This window comes from Anabrus simplex, chromosome 2 (genome assembly GCF_040414725.1).
Source record: "Anabrus simplex isolate iqAnaSimp1 chromosome 2, ASM4041472v1, whole genome shotgun sequence".
Classification (NCBI taxonomy): Eukaryota; Metazoa; Arthropoda; class Insecta; order Orthoptera; family Tettigoniidae; genus Anabrus; species Anabrus simplex.
The window spans coordinates 931751834-931776567 of NC_090266.1; the positions used below are offsets into that span (position 1 = coordinate 931751834).

Sequence of the window (24734 nt, forward strand, 5' to 3'; positions counted from 1 at the left end):
TAAACATGATTGGTTTATCAGATGAGTTTATGAGATCATTTAAACCAGCAGCATCCAGAATGCTTCAGCGTGTAAAGCAGCGCTGGTAGACAGATGCAGACGCACTGTGAAATAGTCGGCAGTGTAGGTGGGTGAGAGAGATTGCTGGGGAAGGAGTTGTTGCGAATGAGACAGGCTGTTCTGAAGGTTTGCATGCACTACTGATGGACATAGGCTGCAGGGCTTGATGTTCTCAATCATTCACAGATCCAGGAAGTGTCAAGGAATTTTTTAATCAGTAAATTAGGTATGGCTACCTTTCGGTATTAAATTGTAATAAACCAAGGTTGCAAGCAGACACTTCAGATGAAAATTTGAGAAACTGTTAATGCTTGTATATAACACATTCATTTGCACCTGATTTTCAGATGGTTTACTCACAAAAACAAGAAAAGTCATTTTCTTTATTAGCACATACTGTATGTGCTAGTTTTATTGTTGTGTGAAAGTAGGTGTGTGTATGCCAATGTAGAAAAATACATATACCCATTGAATTTAGCCTGTCAATTTGTTCTTGTATGCTATGTGGCATAATTATTATTTTTCTTTTTGTACACAAAAGATGACTGTTAGGAGTTTACTGTGTTAAATAGTTCAAAATTACAATCACCATTATTTGTACGTCAAATTATTTTTTGTTCTTTTGTAACACCTCTCTTCACATGATGCAATTTGATTGACAGGCTTAATATTTTATGAGTAGTAATTTTGGATTTCTTGTAATTACTACTGAATAATTGACACCTGTCCTCGTGATGGGTGAGGAGTCTTCCTCACCACACGAAGAGACGGGGAAGCAAAGATGTACGGGAATGCACTGTGCTAGCCAGTATTTCCAAGCCATACACTGTGCAGAATTTTGGACATAGATAATTTAGACTCGAGCAACAACTAGCCGCAGCTTACCTGCTTTACTTCTTATTTTATAAGGAATGTTTCTAAAGCATGCCCTTTTGAAATACAGTACAGAGTCATTCTAAATTAGTTAAGCTACCTGAAAATAACATAAAATAACTCTGTATACAAAATTGTTTTGCGTAGTTTATTTCCAATGCATAAATTGACATACAGTACCATGGAGACTTGTTTGCAATATTTTCTACGAACCTACTATGCTGGCGTAGCAGGGGGAGAGGTGTACTCCCATGTGGCCCGTCCCAGGTAGCGGATAGGGGGGTCCTAACCGGCTTGCCAGCAGATTTGAGGGAAGTAAAATTCCTCTCGTGGGCCAAACACACTACCCCCTGCGGGTGGGGGAAGCACATGTAGAATACACCCGCGGTATCCCCTGCCTGTCGTAAGAGGCGACAAATAGGGGCGACCTAGGCGTGGACATGGATTGCGGTTTGGTATAATGTGTTGGATTTTCTGTGGATGGGAGAGGCTGAATACATCCACAGGTAATCCCTGCCTGTCGTAGAAGGCAACTAAAAGGGTCATGTGGCCATGATCCCCTCTTTATATTTTATTGTTTTTTTGAGGGTTAGTTGTAGACCATTTCAGAATTTTCGATGTGCGTGCTGCTCGGAGAGGGAGTTCCTGTGTGTGTGACTATGCTTGAAAGCCCATGTCAGTAACCACCCAGGAAGCGGCGGGTGGGAGTGTCATGTACCTGGGCAGTAGTATCCGCCTGACAACACAGGTCCCCGCACAGCCGAATGCCAGAAGGACATATTCTTATTAATTATTTTTATTTATTTTTCCCTATATTTAGTGCTTTGTACACGCTATGGGGTACATGCTATTGCGGGTGACTGGAGGAAGGGAATCTTAGTACTCATTGCCTCAGCCCTCCCGTATTAGGCATCGTCCAACATCGGACCCCGGGCAGTACCTGTTATGACCAGGTGGGTATTGCCTTGGCTGCTTGGTTCGGCTACAGAGACCCCTGATCAGAGTGGGTGGCATTTGGGGAGGATGATTTCGGGCATGGCGTCGAAACAACTTCCACTTGCCACCTCAGGTAGTTCGCTACCCAAGTCTTCAAGTTTTGATTCCCTAAGGGGGCAAACCCTTGGGAACAAGCGCAGCGAATGAGTCTGGTTTCCAGCTTCCCTAGGTTCTTGGTTGCTACCAGAACAGATGGGCAGGATTTCAAGGTGGTTAAATCGATACTTTTCAGACACATCAAAGGTGTTTAAGGTGAACTTGAGGATCTAAAGAAAATGCGCAATGGTGGTTTGCTTCTGAAGACGAGCACTGCGACCACTTTGGCGACATCCATATCAAAGTGGAAAAGCACAAAACCTTGAATCTGGTTTGTGGAGTTATTTTTCACCGTGATCTTATTCTGAACACCGACGATGAATTGATGGAAGTCATGAAGCACCGTGGCGTGACACACGTCTGGTGCATTACGCGCAAAGTCAACGGTGAAGACGTTGCCACGGGTGCATTCATAGTCTCCTTCAAATTTTCAGTGTTGCCAGAGAAAGTCAAGGTAACAACCTATCGCTGCGATTTGAGGCCTACATCCCGCCTCCTATGCGGTGTTATCAATGCCAGAAATTCGGACACATGGTATCTCGTTCAAATTAGTCAGTGTGTGGTACATGTGGGAAAGTAGCTCATGGCGCGGAGGAGTGCACATCTCCGTACAAGTGCACTAACTGCTCTGGTCTTCATTCTCCTCGGAATCGGAACTGTCCGACCTATCTGAGTGAGAAGAAGATCCAGGAGATCAAGACCCTGCATGGTCTTTCCTACCAGAAAGCGCGCCGTAAGTTTAATTCTCTGAATGCACCGGCCAAGATACTAGACTTCAGCTTGATAGCACAGTCTCTGCCAGGTTCCACATTTTCAACTGGAACACCTATCCAGAAGATCACTGCGCCCAAGGCGGCAGTTGCTCCTGGGAGCAACACTGCAAAGAGAACGAGCTCAAAGGCGGGTCCATCCCGACCTTCGACCACCAAGAAGCCTGTAAGCCGGCGGAGGCGGCATCATCGACCAGGGCTGGGAAATTACCTCCCAGCCCATTTAAACAAGAATCGGCGGCGAGGAAGAAGAGCGCCCTTACCAGGCGTTCTTCCACTTCTCCTATGAATGGGGCCTCGCCCTCCACCTGGAGGGCCTGATTCTGCGCCAGCGGTTCTTCCTCTTGGAAAACCTGCGCACTCCCCTCGTAGGAAGAAATCCTGCCCCTGGACTAGTCAAAGAAATTCAAGGTGTACATCGCCTTGTCTGGTGCCATGGAGCATTTATCTCCATCTTTGGATGGGGATGTGAGTGTTGGTTAGGTAGCATTACGCTGCTACTTACCTAAACCTCAGAAGTCCACACTACAGTATGGCACTGTTCCAGTGGAATTGTAACGGTTATGACAGGCATCTTGCTGAGCTACGTCAGCTCATTGGTGAGTACGCAGCGAGTATAGTCTGTATTCAGGAGACAAACTTCAGACCGGGTGATCGTACGGTCTTGAGAAATTTCAGAGTATACTCGACAGAACGATATTATGTCCACCGGGCGTCTTTTGGCGTGGGTATTTTTGTCCGTTCTGATACTTATAGTGAAGAGGTCCCTCTATGGACCGCACTGGAAGCAAATGCAGTGCGGGTACCGCTGCCTGTCATAGCTACAGTGTGTAATGTTTATTTTCCACCAGGCCAGCCTCTTAACATAAATTATGTCACTGATGTTATCGATCAGCTCCCACCTCCCTTCCTCTTATTGGGTGATTTTAACGCCCATCACCCCATGTAGGGCTCTGAGACGCCTTGCCCCTGGGGATGAGAGCTGGAAAGAGTAGTAACAGAGTTGGATTTATGTATTTTGAACACAGGGGAACCAACTCACTTCAGTGTACGTTATGGCACATACTCTCGCATAGATGTAAGTCTATGCAGCTGAACGTTTGTTCCGCTGTTTTGGTGGAATACACATGATGGTCTCTGTGACTGTGACCATTTTACCATCATCCTTACTTTGTTGAAACAAAAATCCGTCGAGGCTCCCCCTCGATGGATTCTTAAACATGCTGATTGGCCAATGTACACATCACTAGCTGTCCTTAACGGCGATATCAGGCAGACCGTCGGCAAGGAAATAACTTATATCACCCAAGTTATTCTTGCTGATGGTGAGGAGTCCATTCCCTTCTTCTAGGGGACTCCTCGCCCAAAACTCGTTCCTTGGTGGAACAAAGAAATAGCAGCAGCTATGGAAGAACGCCGTCGCGCTCACAAACGTTTCCGTAGACACTTTACTGCGGCCAACTTGGTAACGTTTAAGAAACTCCGCGCTGAGGCGCAAGTTCTTATTCGCCAAAGTAAGAAGGCATCATGGGAGAGATGTGTCGTCAATGACATCACATACTCCATCATCTCAAGTGTGGACTAAGCTTCGATGGATTTCGGGTATCCAAAGATCATCTCCTGTAGCAGGAATTTCCATTGCAGGCAGTGTCGCCTCTGACCCTCTCACGATTGCTAACCATCCAGCTAGTCATTTCGCGGATGTATCTGTGTCTGGGAATTACCATTGTGATTTCCTCGCTCTGAAGCAGGAGGCATAACGTCATCACCTTAGTTTTGCCACTCAAGCTTCAGAGGACTACAACGTGATCTTTACGGAGTGGGAACTACGCAGCGCCTTAGCGCTTTGCAAGGACGCGTTTCCTGGACCAGACAACATTCATAACCAGATGTTGAAACACCTTAATGATGATAGTCTACCATATCTCCTTCGTGTATTCAACCGAATCTGGATACAGGGTGATTTTCCTTCTCATTGGCGAGAGGGCATAGTCATTCCTGTCCTCAAGCCTGACAAAGATCATAATTATGCAGGAAGTTGCAGACTGATTTGTCTTACAAACTGCCTGTGTAAGCTATTTGGGAGGATGGTAATTCGCAGACTCGTGTGACTCTTGACCGAGTACCAGTGTGTATTTTGAGCCGCTCGCTCGAGCACTGAATACTTGGTACACCTGGAGAGCTCTATCCAGGATGCGTTTCTCTGCAAACAGCATTTGGTAGCTGTTTTCTTTGACTTAGAAAAGGCCTATGACACCACATGGTGATATGGTATCTTTTCAGTCCTGCATCAGTGGAGATTCCGAGGTCACTTGCCTGTATTTATTGCAAATTTTTTCTCCCTGTGTCTATTCTGTGTTCGAGTAGGGAGGACATATTCGCAATACCACATTCAGGGAAATGGAGTCCCACAGGGATTGGTTCTTGGTGTCACTCTGTTCGCGATTGCCATAAACGGTATTGTTGCTGCTGCTGGTACAGCAGTCATACCGTCGCTATATGTTGACGACTTTGCTCTGCACTATAGCTCGCGTAATATGGCAGTCGCAGAGCGACAATTACAGCAACCTATTAGGAGAGTGGAGCAGTGGACTTTCTAACATGCCTTTCGGTTTTACACCACAAAGACCTGTGTTATCCACTTTTGTCGCCAACGTTCTCTTCACCCTCCTCCTGAACTTTATTTAGGAAATGTAGCTATTCCTGTATTTGATACTTACTGATTTCTTGGGTTCCTTTTCCATGGCAAATTATCGTGGGAGCCACATGTGCGGCAGTTAAAAGTGCAGTGCACTAAGAAGCTGAATATCATGAAGTTTCTTAGCAGCATTAATTGGAGTGCTGACCGCACGGTGCTCCTACGATTTTATAGGGCATTTATTTTATCACGGCTAGACTACGGCAGTGCAGCATATGGCTTAGCAATGCTAAACGTGCTTGCGAAGCTGAACAGCATCCACCACAGCGGGGTTAGGTTGGCGACGGGAGCTTTTCGTACAAGCCCCATTGCCAGCCTGCTCGCTGAGTCTGGTATGCCGCCTTTACACCTGAGGCGCCAGCAGCTCCTACTTACGTATCCTGCAAATTTGCGACAGATGACACTTCATCCAAGCTATCCTTGAGTGTTCAACAGTGGCAACCGTTTGCTGTACGCTGCTTGTCCTTGAGCAATGTAGCTGGTTGGAATTCGCTTGGATAGCAGTTACAGATTGTTTCACGTAGCTTTGGTTCCTTGCCTTGTCAGACAACAAAGTGGGGTATCTCCATGGGTAGTAGGACGACCTGAAATAATCCTGGATCTGCACACTGGCCCGAAAGAAAACACTGACCCTTCGATTTATCGGAAGCTCTTCCTTTTGTTGGCTGCTATCCAGGTTCAGTCGTCGTCTACACGGATGGTTCAAGAACAGAAACTAAGGTGGGCTGTGCGTTCGTTGTTGACAATGATAGGTTTCTTCTTGCTCTCCCGGAAACCTGTAGTGTGTACACAGCAGAGCTTTGTACTATCTGTGAAGCTCTGCGGTACACACTGTACAATGGACGCCGAAACTTTCTTCTGGGTACTGACTCCTTGAGCTCGCTTCAGTCTATTGATACCTGCTTCCCTCGACGACCTCTGGTGCAGCGGGTCCAGACCTGCTGGCCGGGTGTTCGGATGCCGGCGCCAGAATCACTTTTATGTGGCTCCCAAGCCACATGGGTGTAGAGGGAAATGAATTAGCAGATAAAGCTGCCAAGGAGGCAGTTACACTGCCCCCGTTGCCTTTCAAGGTTCCAGCAAGTGATATTTGCACTCTTCTGAGACATCTGGTTTTGTCCCATTGGGAGATGGAGTGGCAGGCCATTCCACTTCCAAATAAGCTGAGAGCGATAAAACGAACAACGAAGGTATGGAGGACTTCCCTTCGGGCTTCGCGGAGGGAAGCCGTGGTATTATGTCGTCTTCGGATCGGCCATGGTATCCTGACGCACTCGCATCTTTTGAAAGGATAACACCCTCCGGTGTGTACCTGCAGCGATCATCTTACCTTGGTACACATCCTTACGGAGTGTATGGACCTGGTCGATCTTCGTCTTAGTCTTAACCTGTCGAGTACGATCTCCCTTATCTTGCGAGATGACGAGCAGTCAGCATACCTCGTCATCTGCTTTATGAGGGATAGTGGTCTGTTTTATCGTGTGTAATGATATCCTTTGTCCTAGTGTATTTGTGTCAGTTGCGCTCTTATCCCATTGACTTCATTTTAGTTTGTGTTGCGTATTTTAATGTATTGTTTTAACGTCTAATTTAAATTATGTATATATATCTGTACTATCAGGCAATGCCTTATTCCTTTGTCTCCTGTATTTTATTTTATTTTAATTTATTAGGAAATAAGGCATTGCGAATTATATCCACGGACTGTTTTAATCTCATACTCATTTTTTCATCACCTTTTTTAAAACTCTAGTTAGTGGATACATTTAAAATTTTTAACTATTGTATATCATGTTGTCCATCTTGTCTCATTAAGGGTCTATGACCTGCGATGTTAGGCCCCTTAAAACAACAAGCATCATCATCATCATGTTTGCAGTGTTTTAGGAATGTTTCATTGTTGCTCTCTTTTGTCACTGTATAAAAGTTCATCCCAGATACACATGAGCATGTCAGCATCTACTCAAGCAGTCGCAGCGTTGATCCGTTGACTAAGTTCATGGAGACTTGTTGGAAGTGGAGGGATGTACACATTATCTTTCATGTAAACCTATAGAGAAAAATCCATCGGCATTAAATCCAGAGATCGTGGTGGCCAAGCTAATATTCCCACCACATCCAATCCAAGCAGTAGTGGTGTGGGGTAGGTACATAGTGTCCACGTGGTGGTAAATTGGAAAATAAAATTTTCTCCCATATCCTTTTGCAGGTGTGGCATCAGGTAGTTTTGCAACATTTCTAGATATGTGATGCCAGTCAGTCTTTTCATGAAAAAAGCATGGTCCATATACTTTTACAGAACTTAATGCAAAAAACATATTCAGTTTTGGTGAATCCTGGGTATGTTCCAGGCAGTCCATTCGTTTCTGTGTGCCCCACATCCTCACATTGTGGCAGTGTACTAGATCAGTAAAGTGAATGGTCGCCTGATCACTGAACATGTCCTTATTAAGAAAACTGTCATCTTCCATCCTGTTCATCATGTCCACAGAGAACTCGTACTGTTTCTGCTTGTCACAAGCACTCAACGCTTGACCAAGTTGCAACCTGTATCCCTTGCACTGCAGTCATTGTCGTGAAATACTCCATACCGTAGGGTGTGTAGTGCCCAGCTCCAAACTTCCTCTAGGTGTAGACTTCCTTGAACTTCATGCATATGTTCCTCTCAAGACTTCCACAACGTGGTCTGCTACACGAGGGCATCCTTGTCCTTTCTCTTGGTGTGCCACATAACCTGTTACCACAAATTGATCATACCATGCTAAGATAGTTTTCACCTGTGGTAGAGTTTTCTGATAACTCTGCTCTGAAACTACATTGTACGGCAATTCGCGATTTCGTTGATTGAATCTTGTTTCCCGCCAGACGAGCGAGGAGAGTGCATGGAGCATAGAATATCAGCTAGGTCAAAAACTTGAAATGGCACAAGGTTTCACATGCGTCTGAATAAATTTTGATCAGTAGTTTAGACATTATTCATTGATACTTTCAGGTGACTAATTTAGAAAACCCTGTATAATAGTGAAAACTGTAATTCATAGCATACAGAGTCAAAAAGTCAAGTCATCTCTGTACAGGCCATGAAGACCCTTGGAGGGGTGGAAGGTAAAGGCTTCCACTATCCGTAACCTCGGCACTTGGTGGGGTAGAATGGTTAGCTGTACGCTCGGCCGCCTTTGCCCCCAGAAATTAACCTGGTACTCATTTTTGGTGTAGGCTGAGTGAACCTCAGGGCCATGTGCACCTCCGGAAGTGGAAATCCCTTTTCATAAATTTTACGACTTCCTGACGGGGATTCAAACCCACGTTCTTCCGGGAGAACCGAGCACACCTTTACCGCCTCGGCCAGGCAGCCCCTTATACAGAACAAAACTATTTTGAGGTACCTCTTGATTGTATCCAGTCAATGTATGTAAGGTGAACAAAGGTAACTAATTTCTTACAATGTAAGTTGTATTGCAAGTTTCCTGGAGTTTTGGCCACTGGAAATAAAAATTGTAACACTATTTCCCTAGTACCCAAATGGACACCCAGTTCTTTAATCTTCACGGCCTGTGATGTAACTACAATGTTGCGGTCTCTGAAGCGCATATACTGATCACTCGCCTACCCACTTATATGTTTTGTGCCTGCAGGACGAAAGGCCCAGAAGGAACATCTGTGCTGTAGAGCCATCTTTGTATTCAGCATACCGACCTGGGTTGAAGTACGCCACAGCAGCCAATTGCCTTGACTGCTATGTTTGCCACAGCGCTCGCGAAGTGGCCAGGATTCTTTCTTTCTTTATTTTTTTATTTTTACAAGTTGCTTTACGTCACATTGACACACATAGGTCTTTTGGCGACGATGGGATAGGAAAGGGCTAGGAATGGGAAACCACATAAAACCATCTCCGGGCCTGCCGACAGTGGGATTCAAACCCATTATCTCCTAAATGCAAGTACACAGCTGTGTGCCCCTAACCGCATGGCGAACTTGCTTGGTGCCTGCATCCTTGACAAGCCACTTTTTATCATAATTTGCGGTAAGATCCCATGATCTCTATTCCATAGCATAGGCATGCATTGGGCAAATACATGAAAGAGAATGAAGGATGAAGCCTATATAATATTGTATGGCTATTGTTAGCCTGGTGCAGCTCTGAGTAGTGTGGGTGGAAAATTGTGTGTTTGTGTGCTGGAGGATAGCGTTTTTTGTGGTGTAGAGTTGCAGGAATGTTGGGAACATCTCAATCACCTAGTCCCCAAGCCAAGGGAATTAACCTTTTACGATTAAAATTTAAAATACCTGGCTCAGCCAGGAATTGTACGTGGGGTCCTCTTGACTGAAAGCCACTACGCTGACCATTCAGTCAAGGAGCTGGACTTGGATGAAGCGTTAATGTATGGCAGTTTGTTCAGTCCACTGATCTGCCACACAGTAGTTAGAATTGTGTAAGCAGATCCTCAAAACTGTTCTTGTAGTTTACAGATCCACCTTTCAATACATAAGACTAGCTCTCACTATTTAAGAGATAAACTTAGTCATGCAAATTTCTTTGGTACATGTTTCAACCATTCTTTTTTTTTGTCATCCAATTACAATTACAAAACATTGAAACGACATTTTAAAAGCTATGAAGGAAATAATAAAATGAACAACATGTGTACACGAAAAATATTTTAAAGAACAATTTGTAAAGTGTCTTTCATAAAAATCTTCTTGCTTCAGTCTTGATCAGAATTTACAGTCTGGCTGTTAGAACTCGTTTTATGTTGGTTTTAAAAGTTTGACATGCTAGCTATGAGAAAACCTCTCTTGTTCCTTAAACTAGATGGACTTCAAAAGTGTACAGAATTGCTTCTAAATGGTAAACGTCAATGCTAGATGTGTTGATTATACACAGATGACACATGGGTTCATACCCACTACATGATATAGAAGTGCTGGCGGCACAAATACATTGTAGGTGTTATGGTGAACCAAAGTGCAGGGCAAAGAGCTATTGTGGTTCATACGGGTGGTGAAATAGAGTTCATTCAAGATGTAGAGTTGATTTACGATTTGAAGTCTTAGTCACCATGAGAAAATGAACAGCATAAATTTCACTGAAGTGTCTGCAGGTGCATCTCATCCCAAACCTTCCGCATGGCTTCATTTCAGTCCTTGACAATGCACTGCATCATACCGTTCAAACCTCAGACATGTGCTGCTCGCAAAGACATTTAAATGTCATGGTTGAAGGACAACAAAATTGCTGTGACTGATGACATGATGACAAAGAGTGAGTTGGTGGAACTTGTAAATGGTAAAAGCAAATAAACCAGAACCTGTTTACATGGTAGACAGGATTTTGAAAGACAGTGAATTTGCTGTTCCCTGATTATCACCCTATCATTGTGACTTAAATCCAGTCAAACTCATTTGGAACTTTGTGAAAAAAATAGCCGCAAACAGTGTCTCCAATCTCTCACCATTGGCTTTGAAATAACTAATATGCTGTTGCATGTAAAAAGTGACCAAAGAAGATTGGACGATTGAGTGTGCACAAGTTAAAGATATTGAGAAAATACTGTGATCCACTATTGGAACACGTATTGAGAGAATAGTGGTAAGTATTGATTTGCAAATGACCATTGACTTTTTTTTGTTTTTTTGTTATATTGCATTTTACCATAAGACAATTGTGACATAAACCATCTCCAGTTAACACAATTGAACAATATTTCCATGTCACCAATGCTCGGCAATGGTGTGGACTGGGTCACAAATATCTAAATTCATAAACTCTCATCATAGTCGTCCCCGTGTTGGTGGGGCTGGTAGAATAAAACCCACTGCATGTCGTAAGAGGCAACTAAAAGGGGCCCCACAGGCTCTGAAGTTACGAGCGTGGGTTGGCAACCACGGGGTCCTTAGTTGAGTCCTGGCATTGCTTCCACTTACTTGTGTCAGGCTCCTCACTTTTATCTATCCTATCCGACCTCTCCATGGTTAACACTTGTTCTTTTCTGACCCCGACAGTATTACGTATGGAGGCCTAGGGAGTCTTTCATTTTCACACCCTTCATTTTTTTTCTGTGATTAGTGCTATATAGTTGTACTTGGTCTTAAAAAAAATAATCACCACCACTCTTATCATAGACGGTACGGTAAAACTGAATAAGACACAAATGATTGGAAATTGCATTCTGTTTAACTTTTGTTATGTGGTACTTTTTGGTAGGACAAATAACATAGGTATTTCAAATATTAAATTTTAGGTGCTTTTCCATTAATTGCCTCATGCTTAAGATTGAGTCCACTGTAAATCTTCCATGTCTAAAGCCATACTGTTCCTCTTGCAACTTTCCTTCTACCTTTCTTTTCATTCTCCTCTCTAATATCCTTTCCAGTATTTTTGCCACTTGTAATAAGAGGATGATTCCTCTACAGTTTTCACACAGTTTTTTGTCCCCGTTCTTGAATACTGGTGATGTTATTCCCTCTCCCAAGTCTTCTGGCACATGTTTCTGTTTCCATATGGACTTTAAATAACAATCTGTACACCCATTGTAGTCCAACAGGTCCAGTAGCCCCTGTCATTTCCACCCAAATTTCATCCATCCCTTTTGCCTTTCCCTTTTACTTTATAGACTGCTAATTCCACCTCTAACATGGTTATATCATCTTCTACTGTTGAGTCATCAATACCGTGTTACTATAGTCTCCTCTGCACAATTTCTCACATTCAGCAGTTTATCAAAATACTCCTTTCATCCTCTATTTTTTCTGGATGTGTTGTCAACTCTCCACCTGCCTCTTTCGTCAGGTTCGCATAAACTCTTTCTTTCCTATTACTTTGTATAATTCCATACAGCATTCATTCTTTTACTGCTATTTCAGTCTGCTTCCATCTATTGTTTTTGCCAGCATTTCTTCTCTTACAAATTTATTTTATTAGCAGGATACTTGCATTTGTTTTCTTTTTTTAAAAATCTCTTTTCCATTTCTGTCATGCTTTCTTCTTTTCTTTCACTGCTTCTCTCACCTTCTCATTCCACCACGGTATCTCCTTTTTTTCACTCTCGTCTATGTTCTACCACAAGCACACTATGCCCCACTGCCCTTTTGAAGTTGGGCCATTTATCTTCCACATTTCCTACTTCAGTAACTGGAATTTGTTGTTTCAGTCTCCAGAAATTCTTCCTGTACATCCTTATCCTTTAATTTCCACACTTTTATTTTACTATCTCTTATCTCCTTTATTTTTTTCAATTTCCCCAGTCTAATTTTTGCTATTATAACTCTTTGAATTCCATCATATGCTTCTGGTAAAGCTGTTACGTCCATCAACTGTCTGTGATTTGTCCTTTCCACCAGAAAGTAATCAATTACTTATTTCTGTCCTTGTCACTCCAGCCATATCTCGTAATTTTCCTGCTGTTTTTCTTCCAAAACAATCTGTTGCCCATAATAATTCCATTCCTCTCACCAAAGTCAGTAGTTTCTCTCCTTGATTCCTTTTCCCATATCTATACGATCCGATTACTACTTTTCCTTATCTTTTGTTTCCCACCTGTGCATTTAAGCCTCCCATTATAATCACTTCCACATTAGTGATCTCCTTTTCTGGTTTCTCCAAGATATCCTCCTCTTTGTTCCCTGTTTCTATTGCACACACTTGCATGAAGTCCTTCCCTTTGTTCCTCATTCTCAGTCTAATTTTCATTATCCTGTTGATGATGTTCTCTCCAGCTGTTTTGTACATAGCAGGACTAGTCCAATTTTTTGCCTCTTGGCCACCGCTCTAGTATAGTGTGTATCCTTTCCTCATTCTCTTCTTTCTTTTCACCTCCCATTTAACTTTGTTCAACCCCCATCATTTCTATGACCTCCTTCTCCATACAATCTACCCCTTCTTCCCTTCCTGTCAGGGTCATAAGGTTGGTTATGCCCACCTCCATGATGTTTGCTACTGGTAGTTTTCCCAGTACCCAAGGAACTCCATGCTGCTTGCAGGGTACTACACTGTAACCTTTTCTGAGGCAAGTTTAAAAGTACCATATTAAACAATTGTTTATTTATCCACATAAAGTACCTGGTGTATTACTGTGTACTTCAAAATTTTTACTGCTAGGGGCTCAATCCTCTTCAAATATGAGGAGCAGTAAATGGGAATATGAAGTTGAAGAAAGAAGAGATTATTGGAGCTGCAGTTAAGCTTCTTTAAAATATGATATTCAACTGCTTGTTTAAAGTTTTAAACAATGGGATTGTTATCATGTTAACAAAAATCATGCAACTTTGTTGACTGATGATATGATGATAAAAGAGAAAATATTGTTAAGAATCCAATGTGATCTTGAAAGAAGTCACTTTCTGAAACGTGAGAGAGGTGAAGATATAAGCATCTACAATGTCTTCAGTACGTCTCACTGAAAAATCACTGGAACTTCAGCCCTACCAAATAAGAGAAATATTGAATTTACATTGCCGAAATAAAATTTCTTAAGTGCTTTTGTGAGTGTTTATAATGGCAAAAATATTATTATTAATAATAATAATAATAATAATAATAATATTCTTGCTGTTGAGGAGACCTGTACAGGTTGCATCCCCAGGTGGCACTTGCGCAGGACTGGTCTCATTACCCAATAGGACATGCAGACCAACAGTTGCCCTACTCGTGGGGGCTTTATAATGCTGGAAAACCTTCTCTCCAGGGTACATAAATTTGGAGTGCCCAAGTCCAGGGTAAAGAGTGAAGACTTCAGCAGCATCTGTGGTGGAGAAGATAGACTTTGGTATAGTATAAGTGGCAGAAGAGACAGTCTGGTACTCAGGACTAATGAGAGTAAAAGCTATCTGTTCCCTTGGGGAGAAGATATCAGTTTTAAGTGACTGTGTCTGATCTGGAGGGGACAGCCATCAATGGTGTTTGTACCCGATGTTAAGGGCAGCCTATTTCTCATCTGAAATCAGACTGGAGTGACAGGCTGATTGCAAACAAATGCCAAAGCCAAACAGAAGATGCGTATGGACTAACAACCCATATGATGAGAGGATACTGATAATAAGTGACCCACTCAGCCTGGGCTCATGCCTATGAGCTAAAATCAACCACAAGCTTAGTATGTTGGAATCACAGGCAATACAGCAGCTACCTCAGGCCTGAGCCGATACGAGGGAAGGCAAACTTGGTCATTCGGATTCTGGGGGACCAGGACATCCTTCAGGGAAGAACCGGAGCTTCCCAAAACACATCAAACCCTATAGAACTCTGTTCATTGTCACACTCAACATACAGACTCTGACCAAAATAGGTAAACCCAAGATACTGATTGATACCTGCAACAGATTTGGATTCCTCATACTTTCTGTACAGGAAACATGATTTTTTGATTCTGATCACTTTGGTTCTGGTGGATATCACATCCATAAGAGGAAGTCTGCAATCAAACTAACAAATAGTAATTTACATGTGCTGGGAACAGCATTCCTAGTACATAACAGTATCCAGAACTCTGTGCTGGATTTCACATCATCCTAGGAACGCCTCGACGTACACAGTTACGTGCACCAACAAGGTCAGGTTTACACACTGGTGAATATGCACATGCTTCAGTTAACAATGAACCTGACCAAAATAGCCAAAGTTCTGGTCACAGCTCTAACTAGTGCTCGCCAAGATCTCTCAACCCCATATCAAGATCCTCCTTGGAGAGTTTAATGCACAAATCAACAGAGAATGAGAACACACACATTATCGGGAATTTCTCAGCGCACAAAAGACAAACACCAATGGACATTGCTTAAGCAATGTATAGGGAATGGCCAACCTCCAACTAATGTCCACATGCTTTAAGAAACCACCATGGAAAATGACCACCTGGAAATCACCAACCAACCACTTAGGCGAATACCAGACTTGAGGGCAAATGAGACTCCACTATGGGAGCTGGTTGCAGCCCGCATAATGCAGAACCTACAATGAAGGTGGGTGGTGTCTGTAGTGTGTGTGTGTGTGTGTGTTTTTTTTGCAGGAATGTTGAGGACAGTGCACAAATTCCCAGTCCATGAGTCAGTCATTTATGATTAGTACTTCACAACCCAGCTGCGAAACAAAACTTGAGACCCACAGTCCGAGATGCTGACCGCTTACCTGTGGAGCAGACATTACTGCAGATGTATCAGTAATATACCACAAAATAAATTGAATCCTCCACAAAAAAAGTGTAAAACAAACAAAATTTCCATACGTTAGTTACATGTACTTAAAAAATTAGCTGTGTGAAAATGTGTGCAAAAACATTTCAGAGCCCTCTCACTCAGTGTCCCCTCTACTTTAGAATATTGTAATAATTTTTTAGCCTAGTTTTCTTTCCAGTTGCTTTCTACTCAAATACCAACTTTTATGCCATTTATGTAGATTTGGTACAATATTTCCACAGACAGACAAAAATGAAGCTGAAGATGAAATTGATGATCATATACCTCATCAGTGGTTTAAAAAAATCTTGTAGCTGAAGATTCAAAATTCATTTCACTTGGTGCCTTTGCTACCAGTAGAACAAAGAACTTGTCATAGTCTTCCAGTAGGCTTTTTAATGTTTGTTTGTAACTTGTTTGTTGATGCAGAACCAGACCATCTTAATCTATAAAGAGTTTTGAGATTATCCTTTTGCTTGGAATAATACTTTATGTTCACTCAACAGCAAACACATTGCAGAACAGCATGAAAATTGCTTAATGGTTCAGGCATGAAAAGTTCTTGATTTTACTGGTTACAAGTGCTTTCAACAAGCTCTGAGTAATGGAAATCATTTGTAAATAGATAAAGTTCACCATTTGAAGTATCACAGTTTTGTGTCTATATTTTTTGTTTTAAAATCAAGATATGTGTCTAAAAATTATCTGAATTCTCAGACATGCTTTGTACTTTGAATCCGTGCAATTTTTTCTTTATGAAAACATTTCTTAAAGCATTAACATTTTATTTATGTAGGTTTTTTTTGCAAATCTTAAATAAAGGAAAGTTATAAGGGTGCAAAGTATTGCTATCTTCTTTTATACATTTGCAGAAATTTCAGAATTTGAGAGGATTGCTGATGCATTTATCTTGAAGATTACAAGCCTTGCAAAGGAGGTTGAACAGGAAAAGATGAAAGTGATCAGTAGCCGCAATTTGTTGCAATCGGTGAGCAGACGCCGAGAAACAGAACAACAGAAACTCCAGGTAAATTTTTTTCTAGTAATGTAGAGCCAAAATAATACAGTTCTGAAGATTCAAAATCTTAAGTTGTAGTTAGCTGTAATTTGTTAGATGGCTGTGCAATATGAAATCTTCATTTTGGCTAAAATATTCTATGCTGAAGAACTGGAAGAGATCCAAAGAAAAGCAGCACAGTTTTTTGTGTGTAGGTGATTTCAGACAAAAGAGAATTGTTACAATAATGTTGCAAATTTTGGGCTGGGAAGACTTGGGAGTAAGGAGACAAGTTCCTTCTACATACCTGCCAACCCTTCCGATTTACCGGGAACCTTTTCGGTTTTTAACTCTTTTCCGATTTATTTTTACTTCTTCCGATTTTGACTAATATAATCTCTAGTACGGCCAATACTCTTCCCCTAGGATAAAGGATAAATTCTTATGTGCTTGTGTAATTTACGAATCTTCATTTTCAAGCGTATTTATTTGATACTGTATTTCGTGAGTGTTTCGTCCGCCGTCTTCTTGAATCTTGTTTCCCGCTCACCACAGCAGCGTGTGCGCTTGATATAGCTGGGGATGCGGAGCGGCGATCGTCCTTCAAGCAAGAGGCTCGCGCGCCTTAACGACTCAGTTAACCGGGACGAAAGAATGAGTTTGTTATTTTGTTGTTCGCGAGCTGTTAACATCGTTTCTGTGCGCAGTTTCGTCGGAGTTGTAGGCCACGTGTTTGTTCTTGCATTTCTATGCTTCCCCCTCTGTCAAAGTCATATGTTAACAACTAGCAAGATACCCGTGCTTCGCTACGGTATTATACTGAAATTTATAATTGAATGTTGTTTTAGATATATAATCAGCCGAAATTCGCGATCTGAATCGTTTTCTGCGAGAATCCGCCAAAATTCGCGATCTGACTCGTTTTCTAATAGATTATGGCAAGTTTCCTCCCATTTTTCAATCTTTATTTCCAGCAATCGATTTCGTACTTCCCAGGCTAGGTCCAGGTATTCCACCCTGTCAGTTGGGTCCCTAAATCTTTGCCATCTGTTCTTATAAGCATTTTTAATATGGAACAAATCCTTCAGGAGATCCGGCGTGGTGTCGTCTTGGGTGCCTTGGCGGTACTGAACCCGCGGCCAGACTGCATTCTTAGTCATTATCCGTCCAGGACCCGTTTCCACCGCGGTCCGCACATTTGACGACGGTCCAGAACATTATTATTATTATTATTATTATTATTATTATTATTATTATTATTATTATTATTATTATTATTATTATTATTATTATTATTATAGATGTTCTGGACCCCACAGCAAGATGCAAGACCGCTACTTGGCGGTAAATTACATCTGCTGCCATTGTTATTGTTGAGAATGTGACCAGCACCAATGTCGCGCGTAGGCAAGTGTGCGGGATTTCTGGCGATACGAATGACATACTTCCGTGCATTATTGACCTTATTATAGAGGTGAACAATTGGACGGTCAATCTCATTCCTATCGTTTATTTCAAATGTGTTTAAATTTTTATTCATATGCCAGGAGAATCTACTGTAATATAAGAACGTTCTCCGAAGGAAAAGTTGGCTGTTGAAAACGAACCCAGGAAAGATTAAAAAGATCGGTTTATGATCAGAATAAGTACATCGAAAATATACAGCCTGTTTCCAGTCATTCGACAGGGTCAGGAATGGAATGAATAAAGCCCCATCTAGCGGCGACAGTAGGAATTGTGCCGGCTGCCGAAGCACTCCTCTGGGGCAATGATCGATGAATGACAAATGAAATGAAATATTGGACAGTGTTGCTGGATGAATGATGACAGGGAAAAGCGAAGTATCCTGAGAAAAACCTGTCCCGCCTCCGTTTTGTCCAGCACGAATGTCACATGGAGTGACCGGGATTTGAACCACGGAACCCAGCTGTGAGAGGCCGGCGCGCTGCCGCCTGAGCAACGGAGGCTCCTTATAAGTACATTATGAACAGCAAAATCAATTGGTCTCACCTCCTTTTACACCCCACCGCCGTTAAGTTAATTTACCCCCCCCCCAAAAAAAAAATTAAAAGAAGGAGTGTTTCTTTATGTTCAAAGGAGATTCCAAACCCCAATGTTCACGTCTATTACCTTGAGTTTTGAGATATAAGTATCCCCATAAAAATAATTCGCTTTTTTTACTTCCTTTCACACTTCTCCCCCCCCCCTTAAGTGAATTTTCCGGCAAAAAATACTTGTTTCTTTAATAGTAAAGGATCTTCTAAATAGCAATTATCACGACTCTAACTTCTTCAGTTTTTGATTTATGTGTCCTCATGAAAGGAATTCAACTCCTTTCCACTCCCGCCCCCCAAGATGGTTTCCACCACAAAACGCGTATTTCTTTGTTTTTAAAGGAGATCAAAATACCAATTTTCACGTCGGTAACAACTTTAGTTTTTATTAGATGTATGTATTCTCATACAATTAAGTCAATTCATTTTAGAATTCTTTCCCCCCCCCCCCCCCTTTCATTGGATTTTCCGAGAATACGCGTTTCTTTATTTTTAAAGGAGATCCCATATACAAATTTTTAGTTCTGTAATATATTCAGTTTCTGAGATATATGTATCCTCATTAAAGGCGTTCAACCCACTATTCACCCTTTTACACCCCTCCTATTGGGATTTACAGAAAACGAAAAAATACTTATTCCTTTACTTTTAAAGGAGATTCTAAATACCAATTTTTACATCTGTAAACTTTTAAAGTTTTAAGATATAGACACATTCATTTTAAAAATTCACCCCCCATTATCCGGATTTTTCAAAAACGAAAATATACATATTTCCTTATTTTTAAAGTGGATCCCCAATACCAATTTTCAGGTCTGTAATATCTTCAGGTTCTGAAATACACTGACTGACAGAGCAAATGCAACACCAAGAAGGAGTGGTCAGAACTTTATGCCAATTGCAGGGTAGACTGACGTCACTGAGGTATGCTCATGATGTGAAATGCGCCGCTGTGCTGCGCACGTAGCGAACGATAAATGGGACACGGCGTTGGCGAATGGCCCACTTCGTACCGTGATTTCTCAGCCGACAGTCATTGTAGAACGTGTTGTCGTGTGCCACAGGACACGTGTATAGCTAAGAATGCCAGGCCGCCGTCAACGGAGGCATTTCCAGCAGACAGACGACTTTACGAGGGGTATGGTGATCGGGCTGAGAAGGGCAGGTTGGTCGCTTCGTCAAATCGCAGCCGATACCCATAGGGATGTGTCCACGGTGCAGCGCCTGTGGCGAAGATGGTTGGCGCAGGGACATGTGGCACGTGCGAGGGGTCCAGGCGCAGCCCGAGTGACGTCAGCACGCGAGGATCGGCGCATCCGCCGCCAAGCGGTGGCAGCCCCGCATTCCACGTCAACCGCCATTCTTCAGCATGTGCAAGACACCCTGGCTGTTCCAATATCGACCAGAACAATTTCCCGTCGATTGGTTGCACTCCCGGCGTCCGCTCAGAAGACTACCATTGACTCCACAGCATAGACGTGCACGCCTGGCATGGTGCCGGGCTAGAGCGACTTGGATGAGGGAATGGCGGAACGTCGTGTTCTCCGATGAGTCACGCTTCTGTTCTGTCAGTGATAGTCACCGCAGACGAGTGTGGCGTCGGCGTGGAGAAAGGTCAAATCCGGCAGTAACTGTGGAGCGCCCTACCGCTAGACAACGCGGCATCATGGTTTGGGGCGCTATTGCGCATGATTCCACGTCACCTCTAGTGCGTATTCAAGGCACGTTAAATGCCCACCGCTACGTGCAGCATGTGCTGCGGCCGGTGGCACTCCCGTACCTTCAGGGGCTGCCCAATGCTCTGTTTCAGCAGGATAATGCCCGCCCACACACTGCTCGCATCTCCCAACAGGCTCTACGAGGTGTACAGATGCTTCCGTGGCCAGCGTACTCTCCGGATCTCTCACCAATCGAACACGTGTGGGATCTCATTGGACGCCGTTTGCAAACTCTGCCCCAGCCTCGTACGGACGACCAACTGTGGCAAATGGTTGACAGAGAATGGAGAACCATCCCTCAGGACACCATCCGCACTCTTATTGACTTTGTACCTCGACGTGTTTCTGCGTGCATCGCCGCTCGCGGTGGTCCTACATCCTACTGAGTCGATGCCGTGCGCATTGTGTAACCTGCATATCGGTTTGAAATAAACATCAATTATTCTTCCGTGCCGACTCTGTTTTTTCCCCAACTTTCATCCCTTTCGAACCACTCCTCCTTGGTGTTGCATTTGCTCTGTCAGTCAGTGTATAAGTAGCCTCGTTAAAGGCATTCAACCTCTTTTTCACCCTTTTCCACCCTTCCTATCGGGATTTTCCGAAAACAAAAAAAAACGTGTTTCTTTATTTTTAAAGGAGATTCTAAATACCATATTTTACATCTATAAACTTTAAAAGTTTTGAGATATAGATGCACTGTTTTTAAAAATTCACCCCCCTTTTCACCCTCCCATTAATTGGATTTTCCAAAAACAAAAAAATACGTGTTTCTTTATTTTTAAAAGAGATCAAAAGTACCAATTTTCAGGTCTGTAATATCTTCAGTTTCTGAGATATAAGTACCGGTATTCCGATTAAAGGGATTCAACCCCCTTTTTTTTACCGTTTTTCACCCCTCCTATTGGGATTTTCTGAAAACAAAAAAAAAAATACGTATTTCCTTATTTTTAAAGGAGATTCTAAATACCAATTTTTACATCTGTAAACTTTCAAAGTTTTGAGATATAGATACACTCATTTTAAAATTCCAACCCCCTTTTCACCCCCTTAGCGAAGGAATATCCAAAAATCCTTTCTTAGCGAGCACCTACATCTTAATATGAATCTATGCCCAAAATTTCATTTCTTTATGTCCAGTAGTTTTGGCTCGGCGATGATGAATCAGTCAGGACAAGTTATTTTGTATATATATAGATGTATGGGACATATTGAATTGTTTTGTATGTGGTAGTTTCGCGTATTTAAGTGCATAATTTTAATGAGTTGAATGTTGTGTCGGTAACAGTTTCTGGCATTTTCTTTTTTTCGTTATGGCAAAAAAATATGACAAACGTTATCTCCAAGTGTTCAGCGATACCTATAAATTTCCGTTCATTTTACCGTATGATAAAGTAAACTACCGCATTTTCTCGCGTAATGAACGCCCTTGCATAATTTACGCATCCCAATATTTTGGGGTCCAAAGTGGAGAAAAGGAAATGTTCACGTATTTGACGCACCCACAACTTCGAACATACATCACTCAGCTCCGGATGCGTTTCGAAATGAAGATGTCAACTATTAAAGTAGCAGGCTTCCTATTGCGAAAACGGGCATTCCAAACACAGGGCAACGTGCTGTTATTAGCCGGCAGGAAATGCCACTGCACTAGTTTTACGAGTGTTTCGGGTACGGGCTGTGATCTCAAAATTGTTTGTCAGTCCACAGTATTGGAGTAATACTGCATCAGACAAACTCGCGGTGATCAATTACGCCGAAACATATAGAGCAGCGGGCAGCAAGTATTCAGTGTCCAAATGAAACGTGCGCTACCGCGGTAACACAAGTGGACTTCAAGTGGCTAACAAGTCTCGCAAAGCATTTCGCGGACCAAAAAGCGGCAAGTTTCCGCAAGTAGAGGATTATGTGCTTAAATATATGATTTTGTTACGCAATGTTGGTTAAGCCGTTTCTCACGAAATGCTGTACTTTAAAGAATGAGAAATAGTCGCGCCACATGGAATCAGTGTCTCGGATTTCAAAGTTAGCCGAGGCTTGATTAATTTTATGAAGAGAAATGACGAATGATTTCAACCATTTTCATCGCTTTATGATTGAGAAGTGTAAAGTGAATGAATATTTGATCTCCCTTATAGGAACCGGAGGTCAGACGCTTGTCAGTTTCCATATGCCACAAAGTCGAACAGTCGATAAGAAAGGAACGCGCTACCGGAAGCAAAAAAAGAACAACAACAACAACGATGTACCGGTACTGCAGTGCTTTTTGTAACAGCTGATGGCAGAAAGCTTGCACCTTACATTGTTCTAAAACGAAAAACAATGCATAAAGCAAAATTTCCGCGAGTGATCCACGTTCGTATTCAAGAAAAAGGGTGGATGGACACGTCACTCGTTCAAGATTGGATACGAACGGTTGGGAGTAATGTAGCAGAGTCCCTCCTTCGATGCCCGGCCATTCTCGTATTGGACATTTTCTTTTTTTTTGCCGTTACGGTATGTCATTCAGGCCGTATTGTCAGCTCGTAATGAGAAGAATATTTTCCAGTGTCGGTACTTCAAACCCACGTGTCTAACTTAGTTGATGTGCCCTATTTGACTTTTCAGAAAAAATCTCGCGCAGGAATTTTACGGCAAATGACGATAATCGCAAATGAGTTGAACCAATTGTGTTTATATTATATTTGAAAATGAATTGTAAGTAATTTGTAAATATCTGAATTCCTTGAATAATTTACGCATCCGAAGTTTTCGCCTGTATTTTTCATCAAAAGAGTGCGTTAATTACGCGAGAAAATGCGGTATTATACATTTTGTTGTGTGTGTCGGTGTGACATAAATTCGTATGTGTCATAAATGAGAGTGATTAGGTACATTTTCTTGTAACCATTTTTATGTTTTTTAGTTTAAGATTTTAAATTCAATGGTCAATTCGCATTGTAACTGTAGATATGTAGATATGTCTTTTATCCTGACCTTTATTCACGTAGACTGTGGTGGAATATATGTGATGAAATCCAAGAATTAAAAAAAAATCTTCCTATTTTTGGTTTCTAAAAGTTGGCAGGTATGCTTCTAGGATGTCAGTGGAAAGATGGCGTGGAATGATATTAGTAGACAAATAAGTCTGAATGTAGTTTTTAAAAATAGGAGAGATTATAATGTGAAGCTAAAGTTGGAATTCAGATAGGAAATGGAATTCAGGACTGGAATAATTTACCAAAAGAGACTTTCGATAAAATTCCAGCTTCTTTGAAATCATTCAAGAAAAGATAATAATAATAATGCTATTTGTTTTACGTCCCACTAACTACTTTTTAAGGTCTTCGGAGACGCCGAGGTGCGGGAATTTAGTCCCGCAGGAGTTCTTTTACGTGCCAGTAAATCTACCGACACGGGGCTGTCGTATTTGAGCACCTTCAAATACCACCGGACTGAGCCAGGATCAAACCTGCCAAGTTGGGGTTAGAAGGCCAGCGCCTTAACCGTCTGAGCCACTCAGCCCGGCATTCAAGAAAAGACTAGGTTTCTGTATCCTAAGGAGAATCGGCCACCTGGGCAACAGCCCTAAGAGCAGATCGGTGATGATTGACACTATTTGATGGGAAAATGTACTAGACCTCAGATATTTAGGTTAGGGTTTTTGATTTCTTGTTTTCACGTTATGTTTAGTCTAGTGCATGGAATCTTCCTGATGTGAAAACAATGGTTGAAAACGAATGTTACAATGCAAAGTCCAATGATGTCAAGACTGCTAAACAATCAAGTTATAACAGTTGGTGGACTGGAAACCTTAACCAATATTTGGAATTAATCATATATCTTTCTTTAATTATATGGTCAGTGGTTTGCTAGAAAAAAGTTGAAATTCAGTATTTCAGTCATTTCCACGTTGTGCAGGATACTACCTCTGTGTTTCATTGGGACGAAAGCACATAAATATTAGACTATAAAATAAAACATATCATTTGGTGTAGATTTATTCTGTTATACAAATGTAAATATAAGGGAAGACATTTTCATTAAATGCAGTTATATTGTCATTATAATGATTTGTTGTTGAAGATATAATAGAACTTCTAATACAATAAATAAATTATTTTGCCTTATGTAAAAGAAATGTAACTAATACATTATAGGTCTTGATTGTAGGGATACCTCTTTTCACGTCTTAGGAGTAGGCCTACTGTTCCACTGGGTGTGTGTAGACACACTTTACAAGGCACACCTTTTCTTTATTCCTCCCCTTTCACTTCTCACCTAAAGCTGGCCTTTATTCATAGGTTAGTGTTTGAATGCAAGAAT

At 41.9% G+C, this 24734-nt stretch overlaps 1 protein-coding gene across 1 annotated transcript in view; it reads left to right on the forward strand.

Annotated features, from left to right (window-relative positions):
* IFT20 (intraflagellar transport 20) overlaps positions 1-24734 on the forward strand; it is a 102612-nt gene that overhangs the window by 7985 nt on the left and 69893 nt on the right. Inside the window, exon 2 of the mRNA XM_067139556.2 lies at positions 16536-16690. Within this exon, the coding sequence (XP_066995657.1) occupies positions 16536-16690 (155 nt within the window). The remainder of the gene's footprint in view (positions 1-16535; positions 16691-24734) is intronic.